We start from the raw sequence: 16,537 nt of genomic DNA, 5'->3' as shown, positions 1-16,537 counted from the left end.
AGGAATCAGGATATCCTTTAAAATTTGAGGACTTCTGTACGAATTCTTGATAAAAACGGGAAAAAACTGGAAAAAAATTGAATGATCAAAAAACCGAATCCGTTCAAACGCATTTCTGAGATCTAATATTTTGGGATTGGCTTATTCCAAGTGTTTTATTAATATTCTGATCATTTTCGGAGTTAATTTTTTTTTGAAATTTTTTTCAAAAATGAAATTTTCATAAGGGGGGACCCTTATGTGATTTTTCAAAAAATCGAAATATCTCGAAATGGTCCCCCTACTTTTTGATGCTTCTAATTGGACCTAATAGAACTTTTTGCGGGGAATACGTATACAATGTGAAATTTGAGGACTTCTAGAGGGAATTTTCGAGAAAAGTTGAAAAAACATGAAAATGAAATTTAATTGAACGGTTTCTGGGGTGTCTGGGGGGCTGGAAATTTGTGTAGGGGTAGTCAAAAACATTTCTAACATGTTACGAAAGTGCCCCGATGTTATCTGGAAAATTAAAATTTTTATGAATTTTTGGGTGAAAAGTCAATTATTGGGCATATTTTTCTATGATGACGTCATAGGGGACTGGTGACATATTTTTTGTAAATCACTACCATAGGGGTACATATGCTGTAAAAAGAGTTCGGATTGAAACAACTTTTTGCAACTGTGCCAAGAGGAATCCTCATCTTACAGACAACGCCTCTTAATGATGAAAGGGTGTCAGAATTCATTATTAAAATGAGTTTTCTTCTATGAAAAAGGTGAAAATTACACATTTTAACATTAAATATTCTGTAAGCGTTCTGAATACATCTGATTGATTCAAATATACTCAAAACTGATTTTATATCTTTCATTGACCTTTGATCTTTCGAAGACACAAATTAAGCTATTTACATACAGTTTTAATACAGTTTTATTAAAACTTTACCAAATTGTGAGTTAATATAATTTTTAAAAAAAAAATATATATATAAGTGAATTAAAAAATTACAACCCGTAAATAGTTTTTGCTCTGAAAACAAGATCTGCTTGCCATGGAAGAATTGTTCCTCGTATCGCACTCGTCGGAAGCCATGAATATCCGATGATTGACGTTAAAATTCGTCGTTCTCTCAAGGAAATCGCCCATACATCATGTTCAGTCCACGCGTTGTCTGTATCATTTTCGTTTTCTGCGACTTCTGATGCCAAATGTGCCGGGCTTGTATCATTGGATGGAATACGCTTGTCAGCAGTGACAATGGTACTGTCAAGACGGCGCATCGAGAACATCTGAAAGCAAAAACATTTATTATATTCTTAAAACAAATACTTACATGTGCATCAGAATCCGAAACTCCGATCATTTTGAGAATCGAAGTTAAATGTTCATCCTTCGACGAGTTCTCCAAATGCCATTCATTCGGAACATTCTTCTGACTATCCACTAAAACTTGACATTGTCCTTCAACTCCACCACTCAACACAATATAATAACATCTTCTATTCGCTCCGAATCTAGGGTGATTTCCTCTTCCAGCCATTCCAGTTCTTCCGTTTGGATTCAATGGGAATCCGGCTGCCGAGAGTCTCCAACACTTTTCACTATTACTCGTTACGTCGTTGGCTTGTCGACTTCTCCAGATTCGTTTCAATTCACCCACATTCTGAAACAAAGAAGTTACGGAATGCATTCGAATGAATTACTTACCTGCTCAGTTGCAACATCTACATATTTCTGAACATCTCCTGTGAAATCTTCAGAAGGTTTACAATAGAACGGAGGATTGTATCTTGGAACAAGCACCGCCCATGGCTTCGAAACCAAGTTTACACTTATTTTCATAATTGAACTTTCCGGATATTTTTCGAAGAATTGCAGCTCAGAGGCTTTTCGGGTTCCAGATTTCTCATAAGAATCGCGTAAAGTCATCATTCTGATATGGTTCTGAAAATGTAAAAAATGATTTAAAATTTGAAAATAGAAATGTTGTTATCTCACATGAATATTATGAAGTTCTTGAAGTTCTGACTTGTTCGTAGTTGTTGTTTTCGGTTTTTGTTCCGTGTTTCTCCACTGTTCCATTGATAATTTCCTCCAAAATGAGTTCACGAAATCATTCTTTTTGAATGGAACAGACGGGTTACGGTAGATTGATCCGAATCTCCATGTCGTTCGATTTTTGTCTCTTTGTTCGAAATCAGGATGGTCAAAATCAGAGAAGAATCCAGTGAAAGAGTTGGTAAATCGACAACAAGCAGAACAAATCAGACAGAGAATTGTGAGTGGAGGAGGAAGAGGTGGGCGGAGTCTGAAAGATAAATTGAATCCCGTCAAGGGTGAAGTACTCACCTAAAATCTTCAGCCAACGAATAAAATTGGAATCTCCATATCTTATCAGCCTCATCATCAACATTTTTTGCAGTCTTTGAGAAAAAAGCGAAGAGAATCGGCCAGAGAAGTAATTTCAGAATAACAAAGTACTCGATGATGATCAAATAGGCTGGCAGAGATTGTGCTGGGCAGGAATTGTTAGCATATTGTCCCACTGATGTACAGTATCTTTGTGGTGCTCCGATGAATGATTTTCGACATGTATCTGATTCGTTGAGGTCTGAAAATTAGGAGACTTAAGGAACATAAGTTCAATAAAATAACTCACTCGATAGGTCGGTAGTGAATAAACTGAGCCAAATCCATGACATTGTCTTCTTGAGAACTTCAATAGTAACTGGTCTATCAGGGAAGACAACAGCTTGAATCGCGACTCCACTACTCAACATAACAAGAGCAACAAGGCAGAGAAAGTTGGTGAAATCACGGAGAAGCATCAATTTGACACGGACGATCATCGGACCGAAGATATCAGATAAGGGGATGTAAGTGAATAGAGTGGAGTAGGAGACATAGAGAACGAAGAAAGCTGAGACCACTTTGGCAGGGTATGTCGATGTGATTCCCTGAAGAAGTTAGGTTAATGGAGGTGTGGATCTCTTCAGATAACTTACCACATATTCCAATAACTGCTCAGCTGGCAACACTTTCATCATCAATAAAAGAATCAAGAATATTCCGAAAGTGAACACATCGAAAGTCCTCCAAGGCATCGCTAACAGCGGTATCTTTCTTGTTCTTGCAGTCAGTACATACAGACTCTCAATCCACCAAATAAACGACCAAACCCATAATCCAGTATCCCAAACATTGGAACCGCATCCTGGGAGGACTACCTGAAATTGATTTCAGTGAAATCTGAATAAGTTGAGTGGCAGGACTTACTGAATAAGCTAGACAACAAATATAAATTATTCGAAATAAGAGAGACAACCAGTATTTTACAATTGGAGTTGAGTAGAATGTGGAGAGAGTTGGAGCATGAGCACGACGGATTCGATTCTTCTTTCCGAAAGGTCTTGAATCTTTTTCAATTTCTTCGATATTCAACGGGAAAACCATCGATTGAGGAGTTGCTGACTCAGCTCCTCCGAGAGCAGAATTGAATCCAAATGCTGTTGAAAGTGGAGCAGTTAGTGCAGTTAAAGCTTCACTTCTTGATGAGATCACACTGAAAAATTTCATCTTGAGTTAATCTAAAACCAGACAGACATGGAATACCTATAAGTAGAAATGGCTCTTTGTTTCTGTGGAAACTTTCCCACATCCAACAGAGCAACTGTTGGAGATATCGAATTATCTTGTTTCGTTCGATCCCTGGGACGAACCAGCATCCAAAACTTCACAGGAATAACGAGAATAGCTGAGATACAAAACTTGGCCCATTTCGGAATGAATGTCGGAAAGTTTTTCGCTTGTAAGTTCCCGTAAAGTTTCCGATGAACCCATCGTTGGCAGCATTCATGGGCGATGATGTCACGGGCGTTACACTGAAAAATACTGAAAATAATTGAAAACGGAATGAAAAATAAACATACGTGATAAGCTAGCTGGGTGATATTAAACTCGTAGAAATGTTCCATTGGTTGGCAGAGAAGTTGGTAGGCTTTGGCTGGGGAGGAGGTGAAAACCTATAATTGAGAAAAATAGTTTCCCATTTAATAAGAATCATTTCCATACCGTATCAAAAAGTTGTGTTGCTGAAGCGGAAAGAGAATCGGACAACTCGTTCAATGATTTTTCATAGAAATGCCAATCGTGACTCTGAAAAACAAATCCGAACTTGAATTTCACCAGATAAAATGTAGGCCTACCTCGTGAGCTAGAGACCTCGAAATTCTTGACAAAACCATTGAGAATGCTACAGGCTCATCAGCAAATGCAGCGAGACACTTCACGATTCCAGGTCTATGCAGAAGGAGACTCCAAATTGCTAGGATTTTGATGGATTCATGTTTATCGCGATGAGAAGAATCATTGCAGAAGACGTTAGGATCAAATAGATTATTTACTCCAAATGAAAGCTTCTTTACCAATTTCTGAATATCATTTGCAAATCTTGGATCGATTTCAGATGGAATATAAGAGTAACCCATCGATTGACAAAGAACAATTGTAGTGAAAAAGTGCTCGTCCGCGTGATACATCATTCGAATTAGCATATTTGAAGTTACTCGAATCGGGGGATTCAGCTGGAGTACAGACGATAGGAAGTGCAATTGATCGTCTTTAGTGATACATTCACATAGGATCATTGTGAGTAATTCCTCGTCTAGTTGAGCAGCCACATCCATTGAAGAGAGTACGGATGGACAGTTGAGTTTAGCAGCTAGAAGAAGTACTTGTCTCTCTTCTCCTGTGGTTGCATAACACTCCAGACATCTATCCACAATTACAGATGACAATTCAGAAAGTTGAGATGAATCAATGAATTCAATAAGTTGTACGTCTCCAGAAGTTGATGAAATCAAGAGTTTTGTGATCAATGTATAGCAATCTGCTAGTCCAAGTGGATATAGTTGAGATCGGAGCCTGAATAATATAAAGGTAATTTCCATTTTTAATAACAGTAAAAGACTCACCAGCTGACAAACTTGTCATTATCAAAATTAGAAGTTTCCAGAAGCAAATGACTCGAATGAAGAATTGCACAAAGTTCACAACTGTCTTGGAGGATGACAACAGGAATCCCATGTTCCACAAAGAAAAGAAGTTCGATGAGGGATTCTTTGGAGGCTCCTGTAACAAATTATTGTAGGCGTTTTGAAAAATACATCCGGAAAACGGGTACAGTAGCGGAGGAAAATTACATTTTTCAGAAGAAATCGCAGAGCTTTCAGAGTTTGTAATGCTTTCGAAAGTTCTTTTTCGAGCAATTAGTTGTTTTTCCAAGCAAGTCCAGTCCTTCATTTTAAAAATTGGCAACTTTTATCTTCGTTTTCATCGAGAATAATTATACCAGATTACAATAACCGAGCTACAACTTTCTTGTGCGAGCCCGTACAAAAAATTTGACAACTACGATAATGAAGCTCCAGATTTTTTCTATAACGACTATAAAAATTTAAATTTTACAGTGGTATTTGGGTCCGCGACACCCTTTCAAAATCAGTAATTTTCAATGGAAACTGGAAACTCCAAACTAAAAACTGTCATATCTTCCGGAATCCATAGAACTTCTTGAAATTTCATGCTTGGTCACACAAGGTCAACAATTTCCGTTTTCCTTATCTCATCTTCTTTCTAATTAAAAAAACACTAACCAGCGAAAACAGCAACCGGAAACGGTCTTTTATCATTGGACGGAGATAGCAGAATGGCCGCCGAATTTCCGTATGTCGACGGACTCATTGGTTCAGATGGGACACCGATCAGAAGAGCTGAAAAGTAAAAAGGTAACTTGTCTTCTGTGTATTGAGTTGTTACCTGGCGGAGGATGAGCTAGTTTCACTGCAGTTGCTGCTCTCAGTTTAGCGATAGACGCTGCTATAGTCTCGGATGAATCATTCGCCTCTTTCCGACAAATAAGCATCAGAGTATTCAAAGAAGTATCAACGACACTTTTTGAAGTCGTCGAGTCAGAAGCAATGACGTCATCTGAGTTAACAAGAATATGAAGAACTTCTGCTTGATGTTCCAGCTGTGGTAACACGTTTTTCAAGGCTCCAGATGCAACTCTCGACAAGGGATCATTGACTTCTCCAGATGATATTATCCATGTTCCACATCCGATAAGAAATGATTTCAGACCGTTTTCCACTGATGACATATATTTTGTAGAAAGAGAATTTCCATGAGAAATCAAAGAAATTATGATATCAGGTACACCTTGATCCACTTCAGAAGCCGCCGCTGCCAGCCTACTGTAGATATGTTTAGTGGCTCCCGGAAGAGCTTGGGGACTTCCGAGAATCAAGGCGGGGCATAATTGAATTCCAGCATCCGAACCATCAGCAGACACAACAACAGGTACAGTATCAGGTAAGAGGGACATATCCGGCACGTTGGCCGGATCTGATTCGTCCATTTTTAGGAACTGAAAAGTTGTGAAAAATCAAGATGATGATGATGATGATAATGACATGTAAATGATAACGAGATAAAAAAATGAGGAGAAGAGATAAAGAGACGTAGATTAAAAAAGGAGAAGGGTGTGTGAAAGAAATAGACAGTGTGTGATAATATGGGGGAACATGTCGCGCATCGTTAGTGTGAGATGGCAGAGTAGTGCCACACACAGACATTATCAAACCAGTTTCCGATTTATAGAAAGACTGATTTGTCAAAAAATAAGGGAAGTGAAGGAGGGTGATCTAATTTCAGTTTAATTGGGCATTGAGTGGCAAATTAGGTAAGTAATGTATCAGGTGGTGACTGATTTGGATCGGAATCTATTCCAAGAAACTGAACTTCGTCATGAAATGTTATATAAAGAACTAAGAGCAAGTTAGGCCCAGGACAGGATCCACGGTTAGAATTACGGTAAGTAGATTTGGAGACATATGGATTGGCTACCTTTGAGAGCACGTCCTGGAGTCTAAGAGCGATATTACTACAATTTTTCTTAGTACAAACCTAAATTATTAGTTTTTTTGTGGATCTTTGTTATACATGAGCTCGTCATGGAAATTTATGGATTGAAACTTTTGGAGGAACAATAACTCTTTAGGGAATCCTCTTGTAAAAGAATTTTCTCATTTACCAAAATTAAATTCTAGGTTTTTACTTTGCGTACTTAAAAAAGTTCCCTTTATATAAACACTCTATAGACTTCGTGACACAATCTCAAAGTTAGACAATACTCACCTTGAAACTGGAATTGATTCTGAATTTTATATTTTTCAAAAAGTACAGTAATTGTGAAAAAAAGTGAATTGGATAAACAGACAAATAAAAAAAAACGAAAAAAAAACTAATCTGTACTTACTCAGAAAGTCAGGTAAGAAAACAACTGTTTAGATTGGTCAACCTCTTCTCCCGCCCTCCCCTAAATCCTGCTCACCGGTGCGGGCGGAGCCAATCAGTCGGTCATTAATCGCCCCTGGAGCTTGGAAAAAGTCGTAAAAGTGTACACGATGGCTGGGGGAAACACGATGTCTTCAGATAATAGTGTAAATCTTAATTGCCACGTCATACAGCTAAGCACAAGAACTCATTCTGCACGGTGGCTTGAGGACCAAGGTGGTCCGCATGTCCCCTCCGTATTGTCGATGACAGCAGGTGTTCTTTTGTTAAAAGTACTGGAGAGATAGTGTGTGAGATGGAGAGAGAGCAGAGAATTGGATTGCGTATATTGTGTTCATGGCTAACGGTTCGGAAGGTCTATTCTAATGAGAGCAAACAGGAAAACCTCAAGGAAATAAAATAGAGAAGGACTGTCAAAAACGGGGAGAAAGAAAGGGATTAATATGCAAATATCTGAATGGAAAAGATGTATATAAAAGAATTAGAAAACGGAAATTGAACATTAAAAAAACATTGAAATGGGTCACTATCATCATATTCTTCTACTTATTATCGGATTACGAGTGACGATTGAAGTACGAGGAAACACAACAATAGAAGGAAATACAAGTGAGTTGGTTGAGCTCGGAGAGAAGAATTTGATAGGACAGGTGGCATGGATAAAGGGAGTTGAAGAGAGGAGAAGAAGATTTATGTTTCAAGGCATGTTGCGGTTTTTTGATATCATGGAGAGGATTAGATAGATTTCATGGGGTGACAGAAAGGTTAGAGGGATGAAAAGGGTCCTCTAGTAGATTAAAAGATCTTCTAGGCTTCTGGCACTGTGTCAAATAATTTGTTAACTGTAGAAGTAATTAAGTTCTAGTTTTGATCTACACATCCTTACAAGAATTTATACTATAGGACTCAAAGTTTGTGTAACCATCTTATAACTACAATCACTAGTTTTTACTGTAACTTCAACAATCCTATATCCAGACACCCGGATATCTGCAGAGACATTATCAAGCTGACCACAAATACTAGAAGTTTCACCTCTATTTTCAGATAACTCATCTCGTGTCCGCGATTACATCGACCCTCCGTACCCATCTTCTTTGATTCAAAACCCAAATGTTCGCACCAAACCACTCGTTAGACCTCGAAAAGATGACGACTGCTCGGATGAGATTTTGAGAAAAGTAATGAATGAGGTGAGATTATCTGTGTCTTCAACTCTTGAATATTCATACTTTCAGCATATAAGTGATGAAGGAATGACGGAATCAAAGAGAGCGATCCATGCAGCTGCTCGGCGAGATTTTGAGGGAACTTGGAGTGTCATCTGTGCTCCGTGTGCATTCTCGTATTTGGCTCATGCTCAAGAGTTTTGTATTCATTCGAGACATGGGATCACTTGTCTTTTGTATAGAGATGGATAAAAGCGAAGACATTTATTTACAGATAAACCTAATAAATTATTAAATTAAAAAGAGGAATTAAAACCTGAAAATGAAACAAACTATAATTGAAACTACGAGATGAGATACAGTAGAAGCAGAAGAAACGAATGCACCGAGTAATCGGATGTCAAACTTTTTCTCGATAACTTCCTTTTTATGAAGACGTAAATCACATTTCACTTCTCCTCCATTCTCGATGTTTTCGATTTTCAGATGATATGGGACCGTCTTTTTCGTTTCCCTCGATAAAAACTGCAACTTTTTAGAGTCATTCGACGCCTCATCAACCAAAAAACCCACCGGGTACTTGAAGTTGTCAATATTCACACCATCAAGTGTACACTTCACCCCTTCTATCCTCTTTACATCGTGCATTCTGAGAAAACAAAAAAATGAACATTAAGTGTTGGAAAATTAATATGAATGATACCTGATATAGTAAGTGTGTCCTTCTTCTGCTAGAAGAAGAGTCGAGTTTGTCATGTCAATATTGTGATTGTCGGTTCGGTCTGGAAATGAAGAAGCTATTGGGATGTAGTCTAGTGAGGTTTATGGGTTGAAACTGAGATTCAATGTTTCTATTTTTCAAAATTTGCATTAGTCCTCTTACTGTATTCAATGTTACAGTATGTTACGTCATTATGTATTTTAAATTTTATGACTAGATACCAAATTGAATGAATTTAGGTAAATGAACTGACCAAAACAGCGAAAAAGTTTTCTGGTGAAGGTAGAAAATGAACAATTTTAGGATTGTGACACCTAACCAAAAATAGTTTTTATCTTATGTTTCTTTATAAAAGAGGTATTTAGTTTCGTCGGTGATCACTTTTTATTAAAATCCCGAGGAAAAAAGATACAGCGCCATAAAGCAACGACGCTCAAAATTCTCTTTGCTCAAGGATTTGCTGATTTGAGGAAGCTTTCACAAACTATATCTTCACGGAAAGACACGTTATCAAAAAGTGATAAATTCGATAAAAAATAAATTCTAGACTTCTACTGTACATTTCAAAACACTTGGGACACACTCTTCTGCATCCTGAATTTGAATCGGATATAACGAAATTATCTGTAGTGATATAATAATTTAGGAAACCTTTTCCCTTTCCTTTTTTTAATTTCCAAAAACTAATTTTTACAAAACTAAAAAAACTCACTCTGTACCACAATCATTCTCGAGTAACAAGCATTTCCAAGGTCTTCTCGAACACAACACTCATATTCTCCTGGTAACTGATTCCGTATTGCATTTGCTCCCGATAGAAACCTGCAAACTCTTGATTATTCATGCTCCACTGCCATATGGTCTCTTTTGTTCTTTTTCTCTCTTTTTTCCTTCTAATTGCCCACAATAAATCGGTACGTTCTATGTTCCTCTCTCAGTTGGTAATAAAGCAACAAAACGGTTGGTCATGTCCTTCGAGTCAAGGGCATATTTTATAGTATAATTTGAAAAAAAGAGAGGGTAGAGGTTTGAATATTTTAGAATAGTTCTAGAACTCACACAAATTCATTTTTATGGATCTGAGTTCGCTCTGGAAGAATCGAGGATCCATTGTATCTCCAGTGATATCTTCCAGTATAGGATGAATCGAATTGACCGCAGAAGAATTTGCGTTCTCCTTCTTGTGATATATCCATTTCTTCCCAGGTTATTGTAGGTCTCTGGAATGGGAGAGATTAAATGATTAAGACGTACAGGAAAGCGATTGAAAATAATTTTGACATTGATATATTTGACCGTAAAAGTACGTCTGCGTGTTTTTCGATTTATCCAGATACCGTAAAACCTGCATTAGAGGCGCACCCGCTAGTTTGGAGCATTCTATCTCGGCTGTCTTTAAAAATATGAAATGTTTGTCAACTGAAGAAATATTCTTTGAATATTAAGTTATATTTTGTCAGTTAACAATTTTTCGATATTTCCTCTCGGAACCGAGATATACCGCTGTGAACCGGTACCGCTAGGTGCCCCTCTATTACAGGTTTCACGTATCTGATGTTTTAAATTTTCTGGGACCTCACGTAAATCGGGGAACAAAATTGGGGAAAGTGTGCACGGACGTTCCCAAAGTCCCGGCGCAGTTTTTCAAACCGTAGTTGTTTTTCCCGACCTTCATATCCAGATTGGAAGTCTCCCCAAATTTTTGTGAGGTCCCGAATTTCTAAACTAGTTCTACGCTTTCTACAAAACAGCAACAAAAAGTACCACCCAACCCAAGATCAAACAAATCCTTACCATAATTTTGACCCAGTTGGCAGCAAGGCAACAGGAAACCAGATGAAGAACGAAGAAACATCTGGAAACATGAGAATCCAGTCTAGAAGGATCTATCATTCAATCCATCGATCATACCTCGTCATGTTAATCAAACTTTGCGGATAGGTGCTATTAGAATGAGTAATAATCAGCTTAGTATAGTAATTAGTGGTCAGTTGGATCGGAGAGGAAGCCAGGTAGTAGGCAAAAGAGGTACACTTTGGATGAGGGCGGAGAGAGAGGACAAATAGAAGACGACCCTTCTCCGAGAGAAAAGGGGACGGACACGGTGTTTGCTCGACTGAAACAATACACGCGGAATGATTGAAAAGATGAGAGATTGAGAGAGAACAGACGATACGTCAAGGCTATTCCGTTTTTTTTATTCGGAAGCAGAGGAGCTTCAGAGGAGGACAGAAGAAGACGAGCCGTCTTTATGGACTTTCCGTATAAGGGCGGAGATTTGAATTTAATGGGTAATCAAGTTGATGGAGAATAGAGGGGAAAGAAGCGGAACATCACAAGGAATCATAGAGAAAACGACAGATGAGACTGTGAATGGAGGATGGAGAAGGGGGGAATGGGTAATGAACATTTCATTTTATTGAAGAGTAGAGGTATTTTGAAGACGATTTGAATCGACAGAAATTGGAGATTGAGGGGGATCTAGAAGTTTCGACTCTGGTAGTTTCGGTATTTTGTATTTGATTTAGGAATAAAAAACTATCTATTGTTATCTAAATGTTCCAAGAAATCAGTATTTTCAGGAAATCTGCAAAATTTCAGATTTAAAGTTTGGGAATCTGAAATGTTGATGATCCTCCAAATCATGCATTTCCTGGGTCAGAACCGGATAAATCTGATAGTGAGCACCAGGCTTATATCCAGTGAAATCGATTAACTGATAACTAGTTATAAACGTTCAGTGAGCCGGTTCTGCAGCATCCGAATCGGACAATCTTATGGGGTTATTCAGGTCATGTAAAAATGCATTTTAATACATTTTTTTCTTATTCACGAGAGTCGAGAAACTATTTTTTACAAATCTCAGTTTACCGATGGTCTAACAGCGTTTTTCCCTTTTTTTGCATTTTTCGACATGCGTATGTAGAAAAACTGTCAAAAAATTGGGGAGAAAAGTAGTAAAATGGGAGAAAAATATGTATTAAAATACATTTTTCACTGGTCGTGAATAAGGAAAAAATGTATTAAAATACATTTTTACATGACCTGAATAACCCCATTAAAAATTTTGGATGAGTTGGATATATGAATTTATTACTTGTTTTCCAGTCATCCCTGTCTTGAAATTCAGAATCAGAAGACTCAAAAGAGAAGTTGGTCCATTTTTATTCGTTTCATAGATATTTTCAATAATGTACAAAACTTCAATAACACTCCAAATTGAACTCCTTAACCGTACCAAATCATAATACCCCGACTTGTCGAAAATTGAACTTTTTCTCAGCCCGACCCAACCCAGTCGGCCCGTATTTAAAAAATGGGTACACATATTTTAACAGAATTTTTTCGAAAATTGGGCCGAAAACAATTTTGATTTCGGCCCGGCCCGGCCCGTGACAAGTCTAATAATACCTAACGCATTCCAAGAGACTGAACATCGTGCTGATGATCGAATACAAAGAGGGTTACTGTAGTTATAGAATCAGATATGAAGATATATCAAAGTAAGGAAATTTTTCAGGCGATTACGGTACGTTCAACTCATCAGATCTAATCATGAGATGACGACGCTCTTCGGCCTGTTGAACCTTGTCTAGACGCCCCGCCCTTCCTCGTATAACGTAGTTCACTTGAACGTCAGAAATTTCACGCGATAGAATTTTGGGATCTTCTTCTAGAATACTATAGCTACAGTACTCCCTATAACATAACTTCTGTTCTTATCCTAAACTGTGAAAAACTGTTGACATCGGAACTCATGATCCCGAATAAGAAACATAGTTGTATGCAAAGTTACTCAGATCATGTGGTTTCATTTATTGGAGAGTCAAACTTGTTGGTTCTCAAAACATCGAACCTGTTTTTCTTTTTTGTAACATGACACTTGTTGTTTTTCTGTTTGAAATTTATGTTATGTATTCTCCAGGAAATGCAAATATATTTTTTCGGAAAACTCGCATTTCATAATGTTTCTCATGACTATTGGAAGAATTTGCTGGGAAGAAAACAATTGGACGAGAGTGGAAACTTAGAAACTTCAGAAACAAATCTAGAAGACTTTCGAAAGCTCGAGTTACAGTTTTATGTGTTCACAGACATGCATATATGGGCGCATCTGAAATTACAGAGACAATGTAAACAGAGCAAACCGACAACGATAAATATCAGGATGAGTTATTATAACCGCTTCAGAAAAGCAACTGTTGTTCTACCAATGCACAACCCAAATGATGAATGTCTTATTCGACTTCTCTCAATTTTCACCATTTGACAAGTCGCCCATCTGTGTCCGATATCTCATTTCGTGTCCATCCAACCCGTTTCGCCCTCATTTTTCCTCGCCATCCGCCAGCGCCCAAACAGACTACACCAATGCATCAGATGTGTTCCTCCTCCTGTTTTCTCTTCTATTTTTCCTAACGTTAGCCTACCCGATAGACAATGGACACCTTCACCATAACCACCACCACCACCACGACTGCTGTTTGGTGTTACGAGGTTGGCCCTTCTCTCTCTGCCTCTTTATTCACCATACGCCTTATGTCTCTTTCTTTTTCCCTTCCTATCCAAACGGTCAACTCGCAGACCAATTCTAATCGTCGTTGCACTCCATCTCCGCATCTCTCCGCGCGGTCAACGGACTCTGCGTCTCTTAAAATTTCACGCTCTCTAGGCAGTAGGATATACCGGCCGCCAAATTCGAATTCGGATTCTGCTTGCTTTTCCCTTTCTCCAATAACATCATCATTCCTTCAGATTTATATATTTGATTTGACCTTATTTGTCTCATATCAAGGGTAATTGTAAGTTTGACTCCGAAAAATTATAAGATTCCCTCAGAAAAACGAGGAAAAGCTCTGATAAAACAGCCATATTATCAAGGTTACTGTACATTTGGTTTCAGCGAAAACCTGCTTTCGAGAGAACAAAATAGAGGTTTTCCCGAAATTTTATGAATTCCAGTTGACCAACCAAGAATTGTTCTTTCAGAGTTCAGTGAAACAATCAAACTACATACAAAACAAAAATCCGATCCATATTTCTTTCAGTCGACCAAAGTTTCAATTTTCACTTAAAAACTCTGTCAAAAGTATTTATTTTCTGTAATTTATAAGTACTTTTTTATTTTTTCAAAAACTGTTTCCAGAAGTTCAGACAATGTCGAAATTATTGAAAATTACAACGACTAATCGCGGTTATCGTACTTTTCAATTGAATTTTTCTTTGTAAAATAATTATTCGAACCAAAATTTAGATTCGAGCCTTGGAATTCCAGTTGGGATTTTGTAGATTTTTTTCAACCCGAAAAAGCTGTTTTAATTTTTTTTTCAATTCACCGCTTTCCGGATTTGTCAGTAGAGCACTCTTGCTTCGTTATTTTCTTGGATTTTTTTCCAATTCCAGCACGATTTTTTCTGGCAAACTGACACGCCTTCACACGTATTCCACTGCTCTCGCCTAGTTTTTCAGAGAAATATTTTATTCGTGATATTTTCCTACCTTCCTTGATGTTCCTCTTTTAATACTCTTAATATTTCCCGTTCCCGAAGGCGCGAACTTTCAAAATGATTCAATTTCTTGTATGAAACGAGAGAGGACAATTGTTCACCCATTTTGCGCCTCCTCTTTTCGTCTCCTTTGTGAAAGGTAACTTGTACCGCCCGACACCATATGGACAGAATTTTTGAAGCAGATTCATCATTTTCTATACAGGAAGAGAGAAAGTTTGGAACATTGGATCCTGGTGGTTCTTTGGCATTAGACTTGGAAGAAGACTCGTGTTTTAAGTTTCTCAGTATTACTCTCTTCGTCTTTAAAATCTTAGTTAATGCTTTTCTTCTCCGATCTACTCTTTTTCGTAAATAAGAAAGTTGACAAGAAGAAATTAAAGTTCGCACGTTGTATAGATTCAATTCGATCGAAAGGTCCACTCTCATTAGCCATTGAGTCTCATCGGCGTCAACCCTTTTATGTATCATATCAGAGAGGGCAAACACTCTCGCTCCCTCACACTTGTACTCTTAAGAAATGAGTGGTAAAAGGGAAACTTTTCACTTTCCTTCTACTTTTAGTTTTCCTTATTTCAAATATATCGATGGCTCGCACCTTTTTGGCTGATTTTGATTTTCTGCCATTTTATAGTTTTATCACCTTCTTTCTCGACCCGCACTTCTATAACTGATAACCCATTGCGTCGCGACGCGTAAATGTTTACGTTTCAAGTACGGGGGTCGGCGGCGATCAGTTGCTCTAACCTCTCTTAAAGTATAATAGTATTACTGAACTTCTTGGCGCGGCGCCACCTCGACCACCAATTAGTCGAGTGGCGCAACCTTGGAGGTTCACCTTCAATGTCAGTTACCTCCTTTTCTTGCAAGCGTGACGAAGGAAACGAGACGATTTCGATGCCCTAATCTCAGGTTAATATCTCAACCGTTATTCCCCTATTTTTCAAGTTCGAATCGTTTCATACATTTTTCCTGATTCTGAGATCTAATGGCGTTTTTTCAATGTGCTCTAATTTTCTAAACATCCCCGACTTACTGAAATTCGCTTTGCCATATTCTAGATGCAGTCATACTCCATATAAATCGCCGTCTTTCGCATAAAGTTGGAGTGTGCATTCTGATATCCTTCTTTGTTTTGATAGAGAGAAACAGGGAGAGTAAGAAAGAGCTCAGAAGATTAACGAGGTCCGAAGACGGTCAAAACGGTCAGTCTCTCTAGTTGCATAACCTGCCTTCTTCGTTTGTTTGCCGGTCCCATAAGGATTCGAAGGTTGAATGTATGCTCCAAATGAGTCACCCAGAAAACAATCAGAGCATCCATTTTTGGTGCCACTCGTTTTTCTTCTTCTTCTTCACACCAAGGTCCTCATTTCAATAGATTTATTCATTCGATCAATACTCCACTGTTCGTTAGAACCTATAGACGTAAGAGCCTGTAGAGGACGGGTCACATAGCCAAAGGACGGCTTACGCAACCGATTGCGTGGGCCCTTCCACCCGTACGCTTACCCTCGTGTTCGCCTCCAATTCTACCTACATTCACATTTACGCCCTCACCAGTTTCCATTTCTATTCACCTATTTTTCTCATTTTTCAGACTGAACTCCCGATCAAGTAGTAGTAATTAAGATTTCTTTCGGTAGAAGAAAATAATTTGAATATGAAAGGTGTTGAGAAGGTCTGTTCAGAACAAACCATGTTTCTCGTGTCATCTCTTGCCTGCGAAATGTATTATTGGACCATCAGCGTTTTTTGGTAGAATTTCCCGTTTGTCTCAGAAATAATTATAATTAGTGTA

The 16,537-nt window shown here is 38.1% G+C and overlaps 3 protein-coding genes across 3 annotated transcripts; 1 reads left to right on the top strand and 2 right to left on the bottom strand.

Moving 5' to 3' along the window:
* Positions 1 to 990: 990 nt before the first annotated feature.
* Positions 991 to 6,404, bottom strand: GCK72_009359 (uncharacterized protein; the record flags this gene model as incomplete). The annotated part of the gene is made up of 15 exons (XM_053727343.1): positions 991 to 1,275; positions 1,320 to 1,649; positions 1,694 to 1,930; positions 1,985 to 2,294; positions 2,468 to 2,597; positions 2,646 to 2,943; positions 2,992 to 3,213; positions 3,263 to 3,548; positions 3,599 to 3,867; positions 3,916 to 4,008; positions 4,058 to 4,141; positions 4,192 to 4,909; positions 4,960 to 5,116; positions 5,641 to 5,757; positions 5,804 to 6,404. The coding sequence occupies 15 exons, from the start codon at positions 6,402 to 6,404 to the stop codon at positions 991 to 993; spliced, it is 4,137 nt and encodes a 1,378-aa protein (XP_053586920.1).
* A 1,456-nt stretch (positions 6,405 to 7,860) lies between these two features.
* GCK72_009358 (uncharacterized protein) lies at positions 7,861 to 8,763 on the top strand (the record flags this gene model as incomplete). Its single annotated transcript, XM_053727342.1, has 3 exons — positions 7,861 to 7,951; positions 8,390 to 8,535; positions 8,581 to 8,763. 3 exons carry the CDS (start codon positions 7,861 to 7,863, stop codon positions 8,761 to 8,763), a joined length of 420 nt encoding a protein of 139 aa, XP_053586919.1.
* Positions 8,764 to 8,820: 57 nt separating this feature from the next.
* Positions 8,821 to 11,151, bottom strand: GCK72_009357 (uncharacterized protein; the record flags this gene model as incomplete). The annotated part of the gene is made up of 6 exons (XM_053727341.1): positions 8,821 to 9,160; positions 9,215 to 9,293; positions 9,945 to 10,054; positions 10,292 to 10,452; positions 11,027 to 11,087; positions 11,144 to 11,151. The coding sequence occupies 6 exons, from the start codon at positions 11,149 to 11,151 to the stop codon at positions 8,821 to 8,823; spliced, it is 759 nt and encodes a 252-aa protein (XP_053586918.1).
* Between the last annotated feature and the right edge of the window lie 5,386 nt (positions 11,152 to 16,537).

The sequence above is a fragment of the Caenorhabditis remanei genome, chromosome III, assembly GCF_010183535.1.
Source record: "Caenorhabditis remanei strain PX506 chromosome III, whole genome shotgun sequence".
In the NCBI taxonomy this organism is placed as follows: domain Eukaryota; kingdom Metazoa; phylum Nematoda; class Chromadorea; order Rhabditida; family Rhabditidae; genus Caenorhabditis; species Caenorhabditis remanei.
The sequence above is the reverse complement of the archived record's forward strand: the minus strand, read 5'-3'. Positions and strand labels throughout refer to the sequence as shown.